Raw genomic sequence first — 16,351 nt, forward strand, 5'->3', positions numbered from 1 at the left:
ATGCTTTAAGTAATTCAAGCTTGTCCTGCAAATCAAACACTTCATCATCTGGGCCGTCTATTTCATTTTCAGCCATAAAACTTTTCACAATGTTTATTAATTTCCTATGTAATCTTTCAACTTATCTGATCATGTTTATTAACTGCTGGCCACGACGGATCAGTCCATTCTGGGGAAGTTGAGTCTTAGCAGAAGATCTTCGCAAGCGCCTTCTTCTCCTCCTCCTTCTTGCGAACTCTCCTTGCGTGGTCTCTCTGGAGATGTTCAACTACAAGATCGTCCATAAAAATCTCAACCTTGTTTGTCACATGTAAAGCATGTAAATGATCTTTAATATATCTAATTTCTGAGGATTTATCAGAAGTCATTGCTGGGGATTTATTAGAAGAATTCACCATCAGTTGTCCCATCTTTCCAATATTTATGACAAAAGGCAACTTCCACGATTTCAATGCTTGTTTGTGGAAATTGGCAAGTTTGATGGCCAATTTGTAGTTTGGTGACCAATTTGTTACATTTAATATTACGACCCAACAAAAAATTTCAAAGCATCACAAATGTCAAATATAAAATTTGATATAAAGAACCACTTAATTGTAAACACTTTGATAAAGGTTGTGAAATCTTGAGAACTAATGCGTGGAGTAGTTTCTGTTCATTGTTTTTCTCTTATCATGTTGTGTGAGAAAGGAAATTATCCTGTTGTGCCTGTCGTTTCTGCAGGTAAGATATTTTGTTTAAATTTGTTTTCTCTTTGTAAATGTGTGTTTTTGATGCAACCTCTTGTCAGATTCTATTGTCTTGAAGCCTTTAAGTGTCCTTATGTGGATGATTGGAATTTTTTACTTGTTTTTTAATTTAATGATTTTTTTTTAAATTTTTAAAAAAAATAATATTCATAAAATAAAGTGTTTCTATTTTTATACTGGACTTATGTCTTTTGCCCTTATTGAAGAAGTGAATCTGCATTAACTAATGCAGGTTTTTAGTTCTATCAAATATTTCTCTGGATGGAGGCGTTGCCGGGGTGTTGTAATCAATTATTTCTTTAAAGACTAGAATTTACTTGTGTATCCACATCCTAGTTACGGTCTCTTAATATTGAAAATGGCCCAATAGTTAAAGCATGCAGTTTCTGGCAGTGATAAAGAGGACAGGTGACAACAAGGAAGTTTGTTAATGAGTAACCTTATTTTGTTAATGAGTAACAAATGATTTGTTAGTGTTCAGCTCTGCCTATAAGTATGTTATGACAACATTGAGAACATTGTAGAAGGAGGATGTTTCTGGGGCTTTGCAAAAGAGCAAGAGATTCATCGTAGACTGTTAAAGTGTGTGGAGGATGGCGAAGTGTAAAACAGACTGCATCGAAAGGCCTCTGTCTCTGGCCTTTGAAAAACTCGGTCGAGTTGTTGGTAGACATCCATGTGTGTTTATTTTATTAGCTTTATATGTGGCTGCTGCACTTGGAGCTGGTTTCATCTTTCTTCACGAGAGAGAGGCAAATGATATTGAAGACCAGTTTACGCCTGTCAATGGACCTGCCAAGTGGGAGAGGGCATTTGTGGTGGAAAATTTCCCACAATCTGAAGAGTTTTCTCAGCTGCGGCTTTCGTCTGAAGGCTCTTATGCCTCTTTGATCTTCACAGGTTTGCAAGGAGAAAATATATTAACTGAAGCAGCTTTTAATGACATTATAGCACTAGACGGACAAGTGAAAAGTATGACGACAGGAAACACTTTTGAAAACATCTGTGCCAAAACAAAAGGAAGGTGCATGTCAAATGCAATTTTAGACATTATAAATTACATTGCTACTGAAATTGTTTCTTTAAACATTTCATATCCGATGAATAATGGCACATTTTTGGGAACAACCATCGGTGGCGTAGAGCTAAAGCCGGATACCTCAGAGCTGACCAGTGCAAAAGCGGTCAGGCTTTTTTATTTCTTAGACGAGAAGAAGACAAAAGAAAACCTTTACTGGCTTGATGGCTTTCTAAAACTCCTCTCAAACTATACAGAACAGAAAACAGTAAGTAAACATGAGTGAGTTATATCTACAAGCATAGTGATACCTAGTGACCACTGTGTGTGTAAATGTTCCTCATATGACATTAATCTAACCATCTACATTAACTGTAAGTCAAGTACCAAAAGTCATTTGGTCAACAGTTCCAATATTTTGAGAAAATGAACTAAATCTATGTACATTTGCTTAATTTTTCTCCAGGCTATTCATGTCCTGTCATGATTTGCCCTAACTATTTCTTCATTGTGCTTCAGCACAATGCAACAAATTCACGTGTATACAGTAACTATACTGAACAGTGTTTTGTGTTGAATTTCTACAGGTCCATGTGTCTTACTTTACATCAATATCGAGACAGAATGAGTTGGAGACCAATTCAGACTCTGTGATCCCCCTCTTCTCTATTACGTATTTCCTGGCCATAACCATTTCTATTCTGTCTTGTTTAAGGTATTATAAAGAATTAAAAATCACATTAGCACATTTCTATCACTAGCTATGTTATTTATCTCTTGTCTCCTTCCTCAGGTTAGACCCTGTCAGGACGAAGGTGTGGGTGGCCAATTTTGGAGTCGTCTCCGCAGGGATGGCCGTGTTGGCCAGCTTTGGTCTGCTGCTGTTCTGTGGGATGCCGTTTGCCATGACCGTGGCCTCGGCCCCCTTTCTCATTCTGGGTAAATGTCATTTATTTCATCATCTAGTAGGTGTCTCACAGCTGATGTTCACAGGCTCACCGTCTCTGCTTTCCTCCAGGTGTTGGCGTTGATGACATGTTCATTATGATCTCCTGCTGGCAGAAGACTGAAGTTCATAAAGACGTTGAGCTTCGTTTAGCAGAAACGTACAAAGAGGCCGGCGTGTCCATCACTATCACCACGCTGACAGATGTGCTGGCTTTCTACATCGGCCTCATGACGCCCTTCCGCTCAGTTCAGTCCTTCTGCATGTACACCAGCACAGCTCTTCTGTTCTGCTACATCTTCAACATCACCTTCTTTGGCGCGTGTCTCGCACTGAACGGACGGAGAGAGAAAGGCAACAGACACTGGCTGACCTGCATGAAAGTCCCAGAAGCCACTGGTGATGGTGGAGGCTGTTGTGTTGGTGGGGCGTATGATAAAAACACAGATAAAGAATTTGAAATGCCAATGGATTCATTCTTCAAAAACTATTACGGTCCTTTCTTAACAAGAGTGTGGGTTAAGGCGCTTGTTTGTCTGATCTATGCTGGGTATTTGGCAGTCAGTATCTATGGATGCTTCCAAATGCAGGAAGGTCTAGATCTGAAGCATTTAGCAGCAGACGGCTCATATGTTGGTAGTTACTATGACAAAGAAGATGAATTCTTCTCTGCCTTTGGTCCCAATGTAATGTTAGTTATAAAGGATGAAGACTTTCAGTACTGGAACCCAACTGCTCGCAAAAGTCTTGACTTGTGTTTGGAAAATTTCCAAAATCTGACAATGGTAGATTCAGGGATTTCACCGATCTCTTGGCTGAGTGCATACATGCAGTTTGGACTGAGTGCAGGTTTCAATTTAGACAGTGAAATGGAATTCAAACGCCATTTAACTGCATTTCTTAATCTGTCTGGTTTTAGTGAAGATGTTAATTTCATTAACAATAAAATTCTTGCTTCACGCATGTTTATTCAGACTGTGAACATCCGCACAGCAATTGATGAGAAGAACATGCTGGATGTATTTAGAGAAACCGCAGAAAAATGTGGGAAGTTGCAGACACCCGTTGATCTGATAGTGTACCACCCTGCATTCATCTATTTCGACCAATATGCCGTCATCATCACTAATACAATCCAAAACTTAGCAATTGCTACATGTGCAATGTTAGTCATTTCACTCCTGTTGATCCCAAACCCTCTTTGCTCTCTCTGGGTGACATTTGCCATTGCATCTGTCATTGTGGGAGTGGCCGGTTTCATGGCATTATGGGATGTTAATTTGGACTCTGTGTCTATGATTAATCTTGTTATTTGTATCGGGTTTTCTGTCGACTTCTCTGCTCACATATCCTATGCTTTTGTGTCAAGTGAAAAGTCCTCAGCGAATGAGAAAGCCATGGATGCCGTCACTAAACTGGGCTATCCGATCATTCAGGGTGCCATGTCCACTATAGCAGGTGTGGTGGTGCTCGCGGCTGCTGAAAGCTACATCTTCAGGACCTTCTTCAAAATCATGTTCTTAGTCATTCTGTTTGGGGCCGTCCATGGCATCATATTCATTCCGGTGTTCCTGACCTTCCTTGGCACTTGCAGTAACCGTCATGAAAAAAACAAAGAAAATCTTCCAGAGCCCAGAGACACAAACGAACTGCGAGTAAATGCAGTCGTGATTCAGAATGAATGTCCTGATGATCCTGACTGTTACTGAGATTACTTTTCTGAAAAATTTCACCAGTAGAATTTATTAATCAAGGATAATTTCTGAATATACTATTGTGCTCTAGTTTCCCTGTGATGTTTCCCAGTTTACGGCCTGAGAAAGTGCGATGAGTGAGTTCCGTGACTCGCCATAGGACAAGTGGTTCACAAAATGGATGGATAAACATTTTCCTTTTTGTTTGAGCTTAGCTCTATAGGACACTTTGATTTGACCATGCAAGTAAATAGCAATCATTCTGTTCTGTTCTTATGTATACACTGCATCTCACATGTTTTTGTGTATTTATATTTTAATCAAGATTACTCTCCTGGATGCCATGACATGTGAGCACAGGCAATATTTCCTGGTCAACATTTTCTTGTTCCTGATCCTGGTAGAATGTAAATCAGCACTAATGCAAATCAGCTCTGCTCTGAATTTTTTTTTTTCATTTATCCAATTAAAAAAATATTGGGTAATGGTTCACATCTATATTTTATAACTTGAGCCAATGAAAAATAAATAACTTGCCCTAAACAATATTTTCTATGTCTATGAAAACTATTTTATAAAACTTGATACAAAGTTTTTCATGTTGAAGAAAGTCAATTAATTTAAATTCTATTTTTGATCTAAACAAAAATATATAGATTTAATCAAAACAAAACTTCTCATTTAAGAAATATGTATTAGAAATTATTTGTTTTCTCCAATCAAATATATATAGATTTAATTAAACAATTATGTATCATTTTTAAAAATAAAAGTTGATAGAAATTAATTTTAAACAAACAAAAATATATGGATTTAATAAAACATGTTTCCCATCAAGGAACATTGGTTAATATTTGATCTGATCCAAAATCTAATAAATAAAAAAAGACAAATAATTTACATTGCATAAAGATTTATTAACTTATTTCCACACGTTTTGACCATTATTCTCTCTAGATTTAGTCAAATTAACTATAACGAACAGGTTAGCTTACATAGCTTACTTTTTGAAATGGTGAATGAAGTTTAAGGTTGTGATGATGGTCGTGTCCGATATCCCTTGCCAGTATTTATGCATACAGCAAATCTCCTTTTATGAATATGGTAAATTTCGAAGTGTTTATATCCAAAAGAAACGATGTTGGGAGATTTTCTTCTACCCTCTGTATAAGCGCTCACTGTGCTGGCGCTGTATGTTTTTTCTGTTCTTGTGCAGCGTCACGCAATCATGCAGACTCTGTTCACTGGTGTCGGTGGTTCCGTAGTTTACATTTTCTTCATCAATTGATGTTGCAATGATTTATATAACAAATAATTTAATTACTTTGGTTGTTATAAAGTCATTCTCAAGTCATACAGTCCAAGTCAAGTCTCGAGTCATTGGATCTCAAGTCAAAGTCAAGTAATTTTCTTAATTTAGCCAAGCAAGTCTCAAGTCTATGAATTTGCGACTCAAGTCAGACCCGAGTAAGTCATGTGACTCGAGTCCCCCTCCTCTGGTTTCATCACTACTAGAAATGCAACTGTAGTAAATATCTCACTATCCCTGTCATCATTGTATTTTGTGATGCTACAAATGATATCCAACTGTAAAAAAAAAAAAACATTGTTGAAAAGTCAGAAATTAGAACGGAAGTACAGAGTTGTTGCTATTCACTGTCATAATTAGGGTTGGGAATCGTAAGAAATTTTCTGGTTCCGCTAAACGATTCCGGTTCCGGTTCCCATTCAATAAAAAATATTAAAACAACTAATAAAAAATAGTAGTAAGGGAAAAATCCACAATCCTTTTTGTGTTTATTTCTTATACTTGTCAAATGAGTTTAACAGACTGGTAATGTCAACAAATTCAACATATTGTTAAGCAATTTTTGCAAAAAAATATTAGTTCCCTTTCGTAGTCACTCCGAGTTACGTCGGATGACGACGAATGGGGTTTCGCTTAGAAAGACTGTCATCTTCGAGTATATAAAACGAGCCAATGGCAAGGAAATGCCATGGGTCTGCGGAATTTGCATAGCGTAACTCCGCCCCACCCTGGGGGTATATAAGGAAGTGCGCTGGCAACATGCAGATATGTTTTCGCTTCGGAGCCAAGAGTTTTCTTCACTCCTACAAGCCATTCTGTATCATCTTCACTCTACGAGACGAGCGGCTCTTCAGTGTGTTGGTGTGACGGCGAGTTCCAGCGAGATCGCATTGCCTGCTGCTGATCTGTGCAGTGATCTGCCGACAGTGTGTGTGTTTCTCCCTGGGCGCTTCAGCACTCTGCTGAGCTTTTCCTCTCTCTAAAAGAGCTGCACGCGGCACGTCTTTTTCAAGACGGCTCGCCCGTGTATTTACTGGATGTGGGCGCATGATTCATCTGCCTAACGGTCACGAGCGCTGTTTCGCGTGTTGGGCTTATTCACGCTCGGCAGCGCTCGTGGATGAGTCATGTTTTCTTTGGGGGAACGTGACCATCGCGATGTTTATAGATCGAGACTCAATGATCTCCGTGTGGGTAGAGTCCCCTCTGCCACACCCCAATCTATCTCTTTCTCGAGAGGGGATACTTTGGCTGGTGGCCAGGGTGATCTGAGGGTTACAGTGTGGCATAATACCGACGAGCATTCCTCGGGCCACGCCACCCTCCACATCGCAAACCGTGGGGCTTCCGTGTGTGCGTGTCCGTGTTCCTCTCGGGGATCCAGTGATTCATTCGGGGCTCCAGCAGGTGGTGTCATGTCACTCACATCATCACAAGGAGGGCTTGATTCCTCTGGAAATGAGGATTCGACTGCGTTGCCTCCCTCTGGAGTGTCAGCGTTAGTCGGGTCAGATCCAGAGCTGATGGCCATGCTTTCCCGGGCAGCTGAAAGCATCGGTTGGAGTGGCGTCGCCCTCCCCCTGAGCGCTGTAGGCTTACGATTGGTTCCTAGGCGCGTGTTGCTCTCAGCACTCGCTCCCAGTGCCTTTCTCCCGGACGTGCATCAGGACGCCTCCGGCTCGCGAGAGTCCCGTGACTTATCGCGCCCCGCAGGCGTCCTCCGCCTTCGCTGCACTCGGTCGCGTGGCGATCATGGGCTGTATGTTCTCTGTCACTTTCGTGGCACAGGCATGCAGTGCTGTGTGTCGCCTTCGCCTTCGAGGCAGTGCTGACTCGGGAGTTCTGTCAGACCAGGCCGCCGTGGAACGCTGGTCCTTCCCTGGCCAACACTGACAGAACGCGGAAACTCGACCACGCCCCCACACAGGGACGCTATGCCTCCCATGTCTGGGCTGGTCGATCCGCCACACACACTACTGACCTCGCTCTACGGGCGACATCGGTACCTGCGTGATCCCGGGGCCAGGTGATGTCCACAGCTGTGGTCCAGGAATGGGCTCAGCCAGGTTGATGTGAGGGGGTCTGAGAATTCATTTTCTCAGCTCCCCCATGTCCCAGGCTGGGCTCCTCGGCGGTGTGGTTGAGGACTGTACCCTACAGTCTTTGACCCCCCCAGAAGCAGACTGAAGCCTTCTGCACCGACGGTCATCCGTCCGTGCGGACTCCTTAGTCTGCTTCCCGCCGAGGCCGCCTCCCTGCGGCCCCTCCCCTCAAGCCTTCACTGGCCCCGGGCTGGAGGGGGATGCAGGAGGGCGGCACTGTCCGTCTCCGCCCCTTAGCTGGCCAAACACCAGGCTAAGCAGCACTTTCGAAACGGGCAGCTTGGAGTTAGGGCTCAGTTCTTCTCAGGAGTTTGTAGCAGGGCCACTCCATCCCCCGGTGGAGGGCCGGGGAGAATCTCTTGTTTCAAGAACTGATGCCCCTTCCTCTGAGCCCCAAGAGGCTGTGGATGACAGTGCGCGCCGCTCACGAGCCTCGCCACTCTTGTCCCCCTCTGTCGCCAGACCCCTGCCAGAGCACGCCCCCGTGGGACGCTGGTCCTCCCCTGGCCTCCTCTGGCAGGGCGCGGCTAATGACCGTGCCCCCACACCGGGCCTCTATGCCACCCACGTCCGGGCCGGTCATTCCGCTTCGCTGCACCACCAGTGTACGTCTGGTTCGCTTGACCCCGCTGGTACAGCTTTTGGGAGCTTTCCCAGACTGTCCCGTTGGGTCGCGAGAACCATCAGGCTCGGCTACGTGATTCAGTTCGCGCGGTCTCCTCCCCGCTTCAGGGGAGTCCGCTTCACTATGGTCGGTGGCAATGCCTCTGTCATGAGAGTGGAGGTCGCCACCCTACTGGCGAAGGTGCGATCGAGATTGTCCCTCCAGCCGAAATGAAGTCCGGCTTCTACAGCCCCTACTTCATTGTACCGAAGGCAGCGATCGACCTGAAGGACGCCTACTTCCATGTCACCATTCTTCCTCAACACAGACCGTTCCTACGGTTTGCTTTCGAGGGACAGGCATACCAGTACGCGGTTCTCCCTTTCGGGCTAGCCCTGTCTCCTCGCGTCTTCACGAAGGTCGTCGAGGCAGCCCTTGTTCCTCTACGGGAACACGGGGTTGGCAATCCTGAACTATCTCGACGACTGGCTGATCCTAGCTCACTCTCGAGACCAGGTTTGCGAACACAGGGACCTAGTGCTCCGGCACCTAGCTCGTCTGGGCCTTCGGGTCAACTGGGAGAAGAGCAAACTTTGCCCCGTGCAGAGGATCTCTTCTCTCGGTATGGAAATCGACTCGGTCGCCATGTGCGCGCAGCTTACGAGCGAGTGCGCGCAGTCACTGCTGACTTGCCTTCGTCAGTTCGAGGGCAAGAGTGCGGTTCCACTGAAACTATTTCAGAGGCTCCTGGGGCACATGGCATCCGCAGCCGCAGTCACGCCACTCGGATTGCTTCATATGAGACCGCTTCAGCTTTGGCTTCGCGATCAAGTCCCGAGGTGGGCATGGCATCACGGCACGCTCCGAGTTCCAGTGACTCCGACCTGCCGTCAGACCTTCACCCCGTGGTCGAACCTCAGTTTTCTTCGGGCCAGAGTGCCCTTGGAACGAGTTTCCAGGCATGTTGTTGTATCAACAGATGCCTCCACCACGGGTTGGGGCGCCATGTGCAATGGACATGCTGCCGCTGGCTCCTGGACAGGACCCAGCGCCTTTGGCATGTCAATTGCCTCAAGTTGTTGGCTGTACGTCTTGCTCTGCACCGCTTCCGTGCGTTGCTCAGGGGTCAACACGTACTAGTCCGATCAGACAATACCGCGACTGTAGCGTACATCAACCGTCAAGGTGGTCTGCGCTCCTGCCGTATGTCACAACTCGCCCGTCACCTCCTCATATGGAGTCAGAAGCATCTGAGGTCGCTTCGAGCCAGTTATATCCCGGGAGACCTGAACCAGGTGGCCGACGAGCTGTCTCGGTTTCGGCCTCTCGCTGGAGAATGGAGACTCCATCCCCAGTCGGTTCAGCTGATTTGGGATCAGTTCGGGGACGCACAGGTAGATCTGTTTGCCTCCCACGACTCGTCCCATTGCGACCTGTTTTATTCCCTGACCGACCTGTTTTATTCCCTGGGCACGCTCGGCACGGATGCACTGGTGCACAGCTGGCCGCGGGGCCTCCGCAAGTATGCGTTTCCCCCAGTGAGCCTTCTTGCGCAGACTTTGCGCAAGATCAGGGAAGACGAGGAGCAGGTAATATTGGTTGCCCCGTATTGGCACAACCGCACTTGGTTCCCAGAACTAGTACTCCTCGCGACAGCACCTCCCTGGCCAATTCCTCTGAGGAAGGACCTGCTTTCTCAGGGACGGGGCACCTTATGGCACCCTCGTCCCGATCTTTGGAACCTCCACGTATGGCTCCTGGACGGGACGAGGTAGGTTTGAGTACCCTACCACCAGCGGTGGTGGCTACCATCACTTCCGCTAGAGCATCGTCCACGAGACATGCCTATGCGTTGAAGTAGAACCTCTTCGTCAACTGGTGTTCTTCTAAACATCTAGAACCCACGAAATGCCCCATCAGTGTCGTGCTTTCCCTCCTGCAAGAAGGGTTGGAGCGAAGGCTGTCTCCCTCCACCCTGAAAGTGTATGTTGCTGCCATTGCCGCACATCACGACACAGTTGATGGTAAGTCCTTGGGAAAGCACGACCTGATCGTCAGGTTCCTGAGGGGAGCGAGGAGACAAAATCCTCCTCGTCCTCCCCTCGTACCCTCTTGGGACCTCTCAGTGGTTTTAACTGCCCTGCAGAGTGCTCCCTTTGAGCCTCTGCAATCAGTGGAGCTTAAGTTCCTGTCAATGAAGACAGCGCTCCTGGTTGCATTGACCTCCATCAAGAGGATAGGGGACCTGCAGGCATTTTCGGTTGACGAAGCGTGCCTGGAATTCGGACCGGCTAACTCTCACGTGATCCTGAGACCCCGGCCTGAATATGTGCCCAAGGTTCCCACCACACCCTTTCGAGACCAGGTGGTGAACCTGCAAGCGCTGCCCTTGGAGGAGGCAGACCCAGCCTTGGCACTGCTCTGTCCAGTACGTGCCCTCCGTACTTACGTTGACAGAACGCAGTGTTTCAGGACCTCAGACCAGCTCTTTGTCTGTCATGGTGAGAAGCTGAAGGGAAAGGCTCTCTCCAAGCAAAGGTTGTCTCACTGGATAGTGGACGCCATTGCTTTGGCTTACCAGCAGCAAGGTCGACCATGCCCCCTTGGTGTGACGGCCCACTCCACTCGGAATGTGGCATCCTCTTGGGCTCTAGCGCATGGCGCCTCGCTAACAGACATCTGCAGAGCTGCAGGCTGGGCGACACCTAACACATTCGCGAGATTCTACAATCTCCAAGTAGAACCAGTTTCTTCTCATGTACTCGCTTCAACTAGCCGGTGCTAGATTCTGCTCAGGTGTCTTCACTTGCTCACCATACCTCTCCATGGACAGGATACATGCGATATATTCCTCAGGTGAGCCTAATAAGCCCTGAGTCTCCTCCAGCACTGATGACGTCAACGCCAGAGTTATGCCACTGGCAGCTTTCGCGCTTGGCTAGGTGCCTCCATGTGCATGGTTCCCCCTCTGGGTGACCCCCACATGTGTATTTCCACTGTAAGCCTCTCTGAGCATGTGTCTTTCCCTTGGCAAGCCACTTTGCCACCCCTAGGGTTGAAATATTCCACCTGCGGCTGGACACCCCAGTGATACTCCATATGCAGCCCCCCGGGGTCATATGTGTATTCCAAGTCCCCCCCTTCGGGTTGGGCATAATTGCATATTTCCTCTGAGATATGCTTCCTAGTGTACCTTGGTATTCCTGTGTTAAGTAGGACTCCTTCGTCAGTGCTAGTCTCACGACAGGGAGCTCAGACTTACGCAGGGCACTGGAAGACAGTCGAGAGGTGGCGTGATTAGACTGGGAACCCCATTCGTCGTCATCCGACGTAACTCGGAGTGACTACGAAAGGGAACGTCTACGGTTACGTATGTAACCCTCGTTCCCTGAGTAGGGAACGGAGACGTTACGTCTCCCTGCCACTTCCGCTGTACCGCTGGAACACCTGAGTTCAGTCTCGGCTCCTCAGCGAAGACATATTTGCATGTTGCCAGCGCACTTCCTTATATACCCCCAGGGTGGAGCGGAGTTACGCTATGTAAATTCCGCAGACCCATGGCATTTCCTTGCCATTGGCTCATTTTATATACTCGAAGATGACAGGCTTTCTAAGCGAAACCCCATTCGTCGTCATCCGACGTAACCTCTCCGTTCCCTACTCAGGGAACGAGGGTTACATACGTAACCGTAGACGTTTTTCTGAAGGAAAATAAACATTTCTGCATTCTCTAGAATAATTTGGGACCTCTCCTATAGCTTATTGTATAATCTCCAGAAGTGGAGAATACCCTCTCAGAAGGGGTAGAATATGCTTGAACACCCATGTAAGATGTGTGTAGAACAGATTATTTTAAAAATAGTTTTGAATGATTGATTCATAAAGACTTTACTTGTTTCGTTACTGGATAAATCAGCGCTCTAGCAGTTAATAAACAGAACTGCATGCGTCTTGCGGAAGAAGCCAGATTGCATTGTTGCCGGAGCTACTTCTCTCTATTTATGTCTATGACGAGTCACACAGGCACTGGGCTACTCCGCAGTGGCTGTGATCCGCCAGTCTAAAGTATAGTCCGAGTATAAACGCTTATTGCAGGATTAACGTAGTAATTCAGGATAAGTTCATGATGCACTCGCTCATTGTATATATTTTGTAAATTCTGAACACAAAAAAGTTACGGACGTCTTTATGAATGTTTTGAAGCATCAGATGTAATCGATACACTCGTTATTTGAAGGCAGCGACTTTCAAAAGGTGATTTACTCTATTTTGGTTGCTACCGTAGACATCAGTGTTTATACTCGAATTATAATCTTTTATCTCAGTACTACTGTGATCATTTGAATATTTGTAACAGAAATATCGATACTGTGATTGTAAAGCTGTTTCATATTGACAACTGCTCTCTCTGGGTCAGCGACAGCGCAAACAGATTTGAATGTTCAGGGGTGAGGTTTTTGTCATTTAGGAATAAGATCACGTGGGTGTTTGAATCGAGATATTTTAAAGATTAATCGTGCAGCTCTACTGTCTTTAATACACACTCTCTCTCTCTCTCTCTGCGTTGATATTTGACGAAAAACGTATTTGAGTAAGTTAGCGCGAGGGCTTTTCAGTGCATTCATTACTATTTTAATATGAGGTGAGACGTCGCTATTAAAGGATAAGCTCCCAGCACTTCGCCCACACAGCGCACCAGAACCATTTTCGGAACCAAAACTTTTTGGTATTTTTTCAAAAACACTACCGGTTCTGGATAAGAACCGGTACTCGGTTCCCAACCCTAGTCATAATACACCATCCCGTCTCATCTCATTGGTGTAAACTGGTAGCTTTAAGAACACTGCAGACTGTAGCATTGTAAGGAGTTGCAGGTTTCAACTTGTCTCATCGCAATTTAATCTGAACTGGGCTGCTTCAAGACTTGACAGCTTCTACAACTGAAATACTGAACCTACTACTTTAGAATGCCGAACCATTGCCAGCCACTCAAACATGACATCATTTACGGGGTAAACTGGGATGTGTGGGAACCCTGAATTAAGCTCTATTGTAGAGCTGGTCATAGAGCCTCTTGACTTTGTTGGTCATGCCTTTTGGGTCCAGCTCCATGATGACTTTCTGGATATATTCAAATGTCAGTTTCGATGTCTTAGGATATTCCAGATTGAGGGCATCATGAAGGCCCAGGAGAATGGCAACAGATTTTGCAACAGACAGCAACTTGCTCAGAATCTCTCTCTCAGAGTCCCTCAAATATGATGCCAATGTTTTTGGGTACAGCTTGTGCATCTCTGATGACGAAGGTTGCCATGGTTTCCTGTTGAAGAATTTGTTCAGCTTCTTCCTTCTCCAACACCTGGAAAAGAATTTAGGAAGGAAAAAAGAATAAAAAAGAACCAGGAATCGATACAGCTTGGGTCGACCCATACACAAAAGAAATATATTTTAAATATATTTTCAGTATATATTTTGGAATATATGCAAATATTTGAAATTGGCCCAATAAATATATTTCACACTTAACATCATATATTTTTGTTATATTTCAAAATATATTTCAATGTATTTTTTTCTGTATGGGTCCCCAAAAGTGTCAAAATATATGTGGCATATATTCCAAATACATTGAAATATATTCTGAAATATAACAAATATATATGATGTTAAGTGTGAAATATATTTATTGGGCCAATTTCAAATATTTGCATATATTCCAAAATATATACTGAAAATGTATTTCAAATATATTTCTTTTGTGTATGGGTACGGCCCACAGGCGGTGGTGGAAGCTTTCAGGTATGTCCACACAACTGCTATGTTTAGGTTGATACTCATGTGATACACCGTTGGAAAGCTAAAATAATTGTGATTCGACCCATGCTAACCATTTCAAGATACAATCACAACAGCGGGTACAAGCAGCGGTTCTGTCAGACCACCCACCTACAACCACCTACAATCACCAACAATCAAAATTGACGCGATTCATCTATGAAGCCTCGTAATAATCCACCGATTGATTACATTCCGACAAAAACAGTCTTGTTACATTTTCAAAGATCCAGACGATCCAATCTAGTAAAAACATTTAGTCCAAAGCATATTATTCCTTCAATAAATCCCCAGGGACTGCTGCTGCATCATTTGTTGTTAGCCGGCAGATGTGCCTAATATTTCATTATAACCATAATAATTTCAGTTTCACTGTAAACAAATGTGTTGCCTCAGTGTCAAAATGGCCGCTGAACTTTAACCTTTCGATCGACACCTCATTCGACCAAATAGAAGCTTGCTTTTCCTGCCACTCAGCCTACAATAGCCAACGAGAGCCCACGCTGTAAGGAAGTGCCAGCCCCTATTGTTTCGTGGGTAGACCTAGCCAATTGTGCTGATGACTGGCACTTTGTGTAGCCAATAAAATAAAATAAAAATAACAATATATTGCTTCAGCCAGGAAGTTTGTGGTTAACTGGCAAGAAAACCCATCTGGGTTACGCTGCCGACTATTATGAAATGATATGAAATATTGCTGCCAAGGGACTGCTATTGTTTTTGAAACAATAGCAGTACCTCCTAGACATACTTTTAAAAAAATGATACTTTTAGATTGTTTGCATATGGAATACTTAGGTGACACCAATCTCCTAAGAGATGGGTTCTCCCAAGGGAAAGACATGGGCTTCTGTTTAGGAGCAACCGTGGAAGAAGCAACAAATGGGATCCCCACAGGATCGCACATATGGAACCCAGCCTAGACCCAGTTCTCAAGGATTCAGCGGGATAAAGGCCTGGCGCCAGACGCTCCGCCACATCTGTCCGCCGAAGGGTGACGAAGGACTCAACAGGTTTTTCACTCTGGAGACATGAGTGCAACTGTAAGCACAGCAAGCTGACAAGAGACTGGCCTCTTTGTGCTTCTACCCATGTGAGAACACAGGAGGAAACCGGCTCTGCACGTAGGCTATAGAACCTAGCGAACATGTTGGGTGTCGCCCAGCCTGTAGCTCTACAAATATCTGTTAGCGAGGCGCCAGCTCCCAGGAAGAAGCTACACTTCTTGTTGAGTGAGCTTGCAGCCTGAGTGGGCAAGGCACGCCTTGTGCTCCGTAAGCCAATGTGATGGTGTCCACTATCCAATGGGCCATTCTCTGCTTGGAGACAGCCTTTCCCCCTTATGCTGGCCTCCGCTGGTCTTTTTTTATTTTATTTAATCAGGGACAGTACACATTAACCCCCTGAGGTCGGCTATCGCGCCGGCGCGATAGGCTCGTTTTTTTTCCTTATCAGTGCAAACAAAATCAAAATTCTAATATTAATTTTTATCTTATATGCTTGTGTTGTACATCAATCGATCCAGTTAAGTGTGTATTTTTTTTGTGCATACTCATAATAAAAACAAAGTGTTGTGCTTTTCGCCAAATAAAGAAAAATAAACATGATGCGCGTTCTGCCGTCTCTCTCAATGTGAAACTCATTCTGAAACGCGACAGAAAATGACCTGTAACTCAGCGAATGTTTGTCACACAGACTTAAAACACATGTCTATACAACGCTTGGAGTCTCTATTTTTAAAATATGTAAATTATATAAAAAACAAATATTCTCTGTTTAAGTAATCCGTAAGAAAGCAGCGGCATGTACAGTTTCTCAAACACATCCTAATTAAATGATGTTTTATTAACAAAGTTCGGGAGGAGCACGTTCAAATAATCAAGCAATCAATCAATCAATCAACTCATCAAACAATTACCATGTCTACCCTATCAGCATGAGAGGAAGCATATATATATATATTCACTCTGTCAACTCACCTAACTTCCTTGACAGTTTTCAGCATTTGGCCTCGCCCTACCTTCCTATCATTTCCGAAATGAGCTCTCCCGTCCAATGAAGAATCTTTCGTCCTTCAGGAATCTTTGCCGCAAT

At 45.0% G+C, this 16,351-nt stretch overlaps 1 protein-coding gene across 1 annotated transcript; it reads left to right on the plus strand.

Moving 5' to 3' along the window:
- Positions 1-1,249: 1,249 nt before the first annotated feature.
- LOC307167126 (patched domain-containing protein 3-like) lies at positions 1,250-4,947 on the plus strand. The gene is made up of 4 exons (XM_079886068.1): positions 1,250-2,035; positions 2,355-2,482; positions 2,561-2,706; positions 2,786-4,947. Exons 1-4 carry the CDS (start codon positions 1,343-1,345, stop codon positions 4,420-4,422), a joined length of 2,604 nt encoding a protein of 867 aa, XP_079742194.1. The 5' UTR covers positions 1,250-1,342; the 3' UTR covers positions 4,423-4,947.
- Positions 4,948-16,351: the final 11,404 nt, after the last annotated feature.

The sequence above is a fragment of the Squalius cephalus genome (genome assembly GCF_949319135.1).
Source record: "Squalius cephalus genome assembly, chromosome: 11".
Taxonomy (NCBI): domain Eukaryota; kingdom Metazoa; phylum Chordata; class Actinopteri; order Cypriniformes; family Leuciscidae; genus Squalius; species Squalius cephalus.

Bases quoted from the DNA above. Each gene is read 5' to 3' on its own strand.
- LOC307167126 (XM_079886068.1), top strand. From the start codon at position 1,343: ATGGCGAAGTGTAAAACAGACTGCATCGAAAGGCCTCTGTCTCTGGCC. The intron at 2,036-2,354 runs GTAAGTAAACAT...GAATTTCTACAG, and splicing joins ACTATACAGAACAGAAAACA to GTCCATGTGTCTTACTTTAC. The intron at 2,483-2,560 runs GTATTATAAAGA...CTCCTTCCTCAG, and splicing joins TCTATTCTGTCTTGTTTAAG to GTTAGACCCTGTCAGGACGA.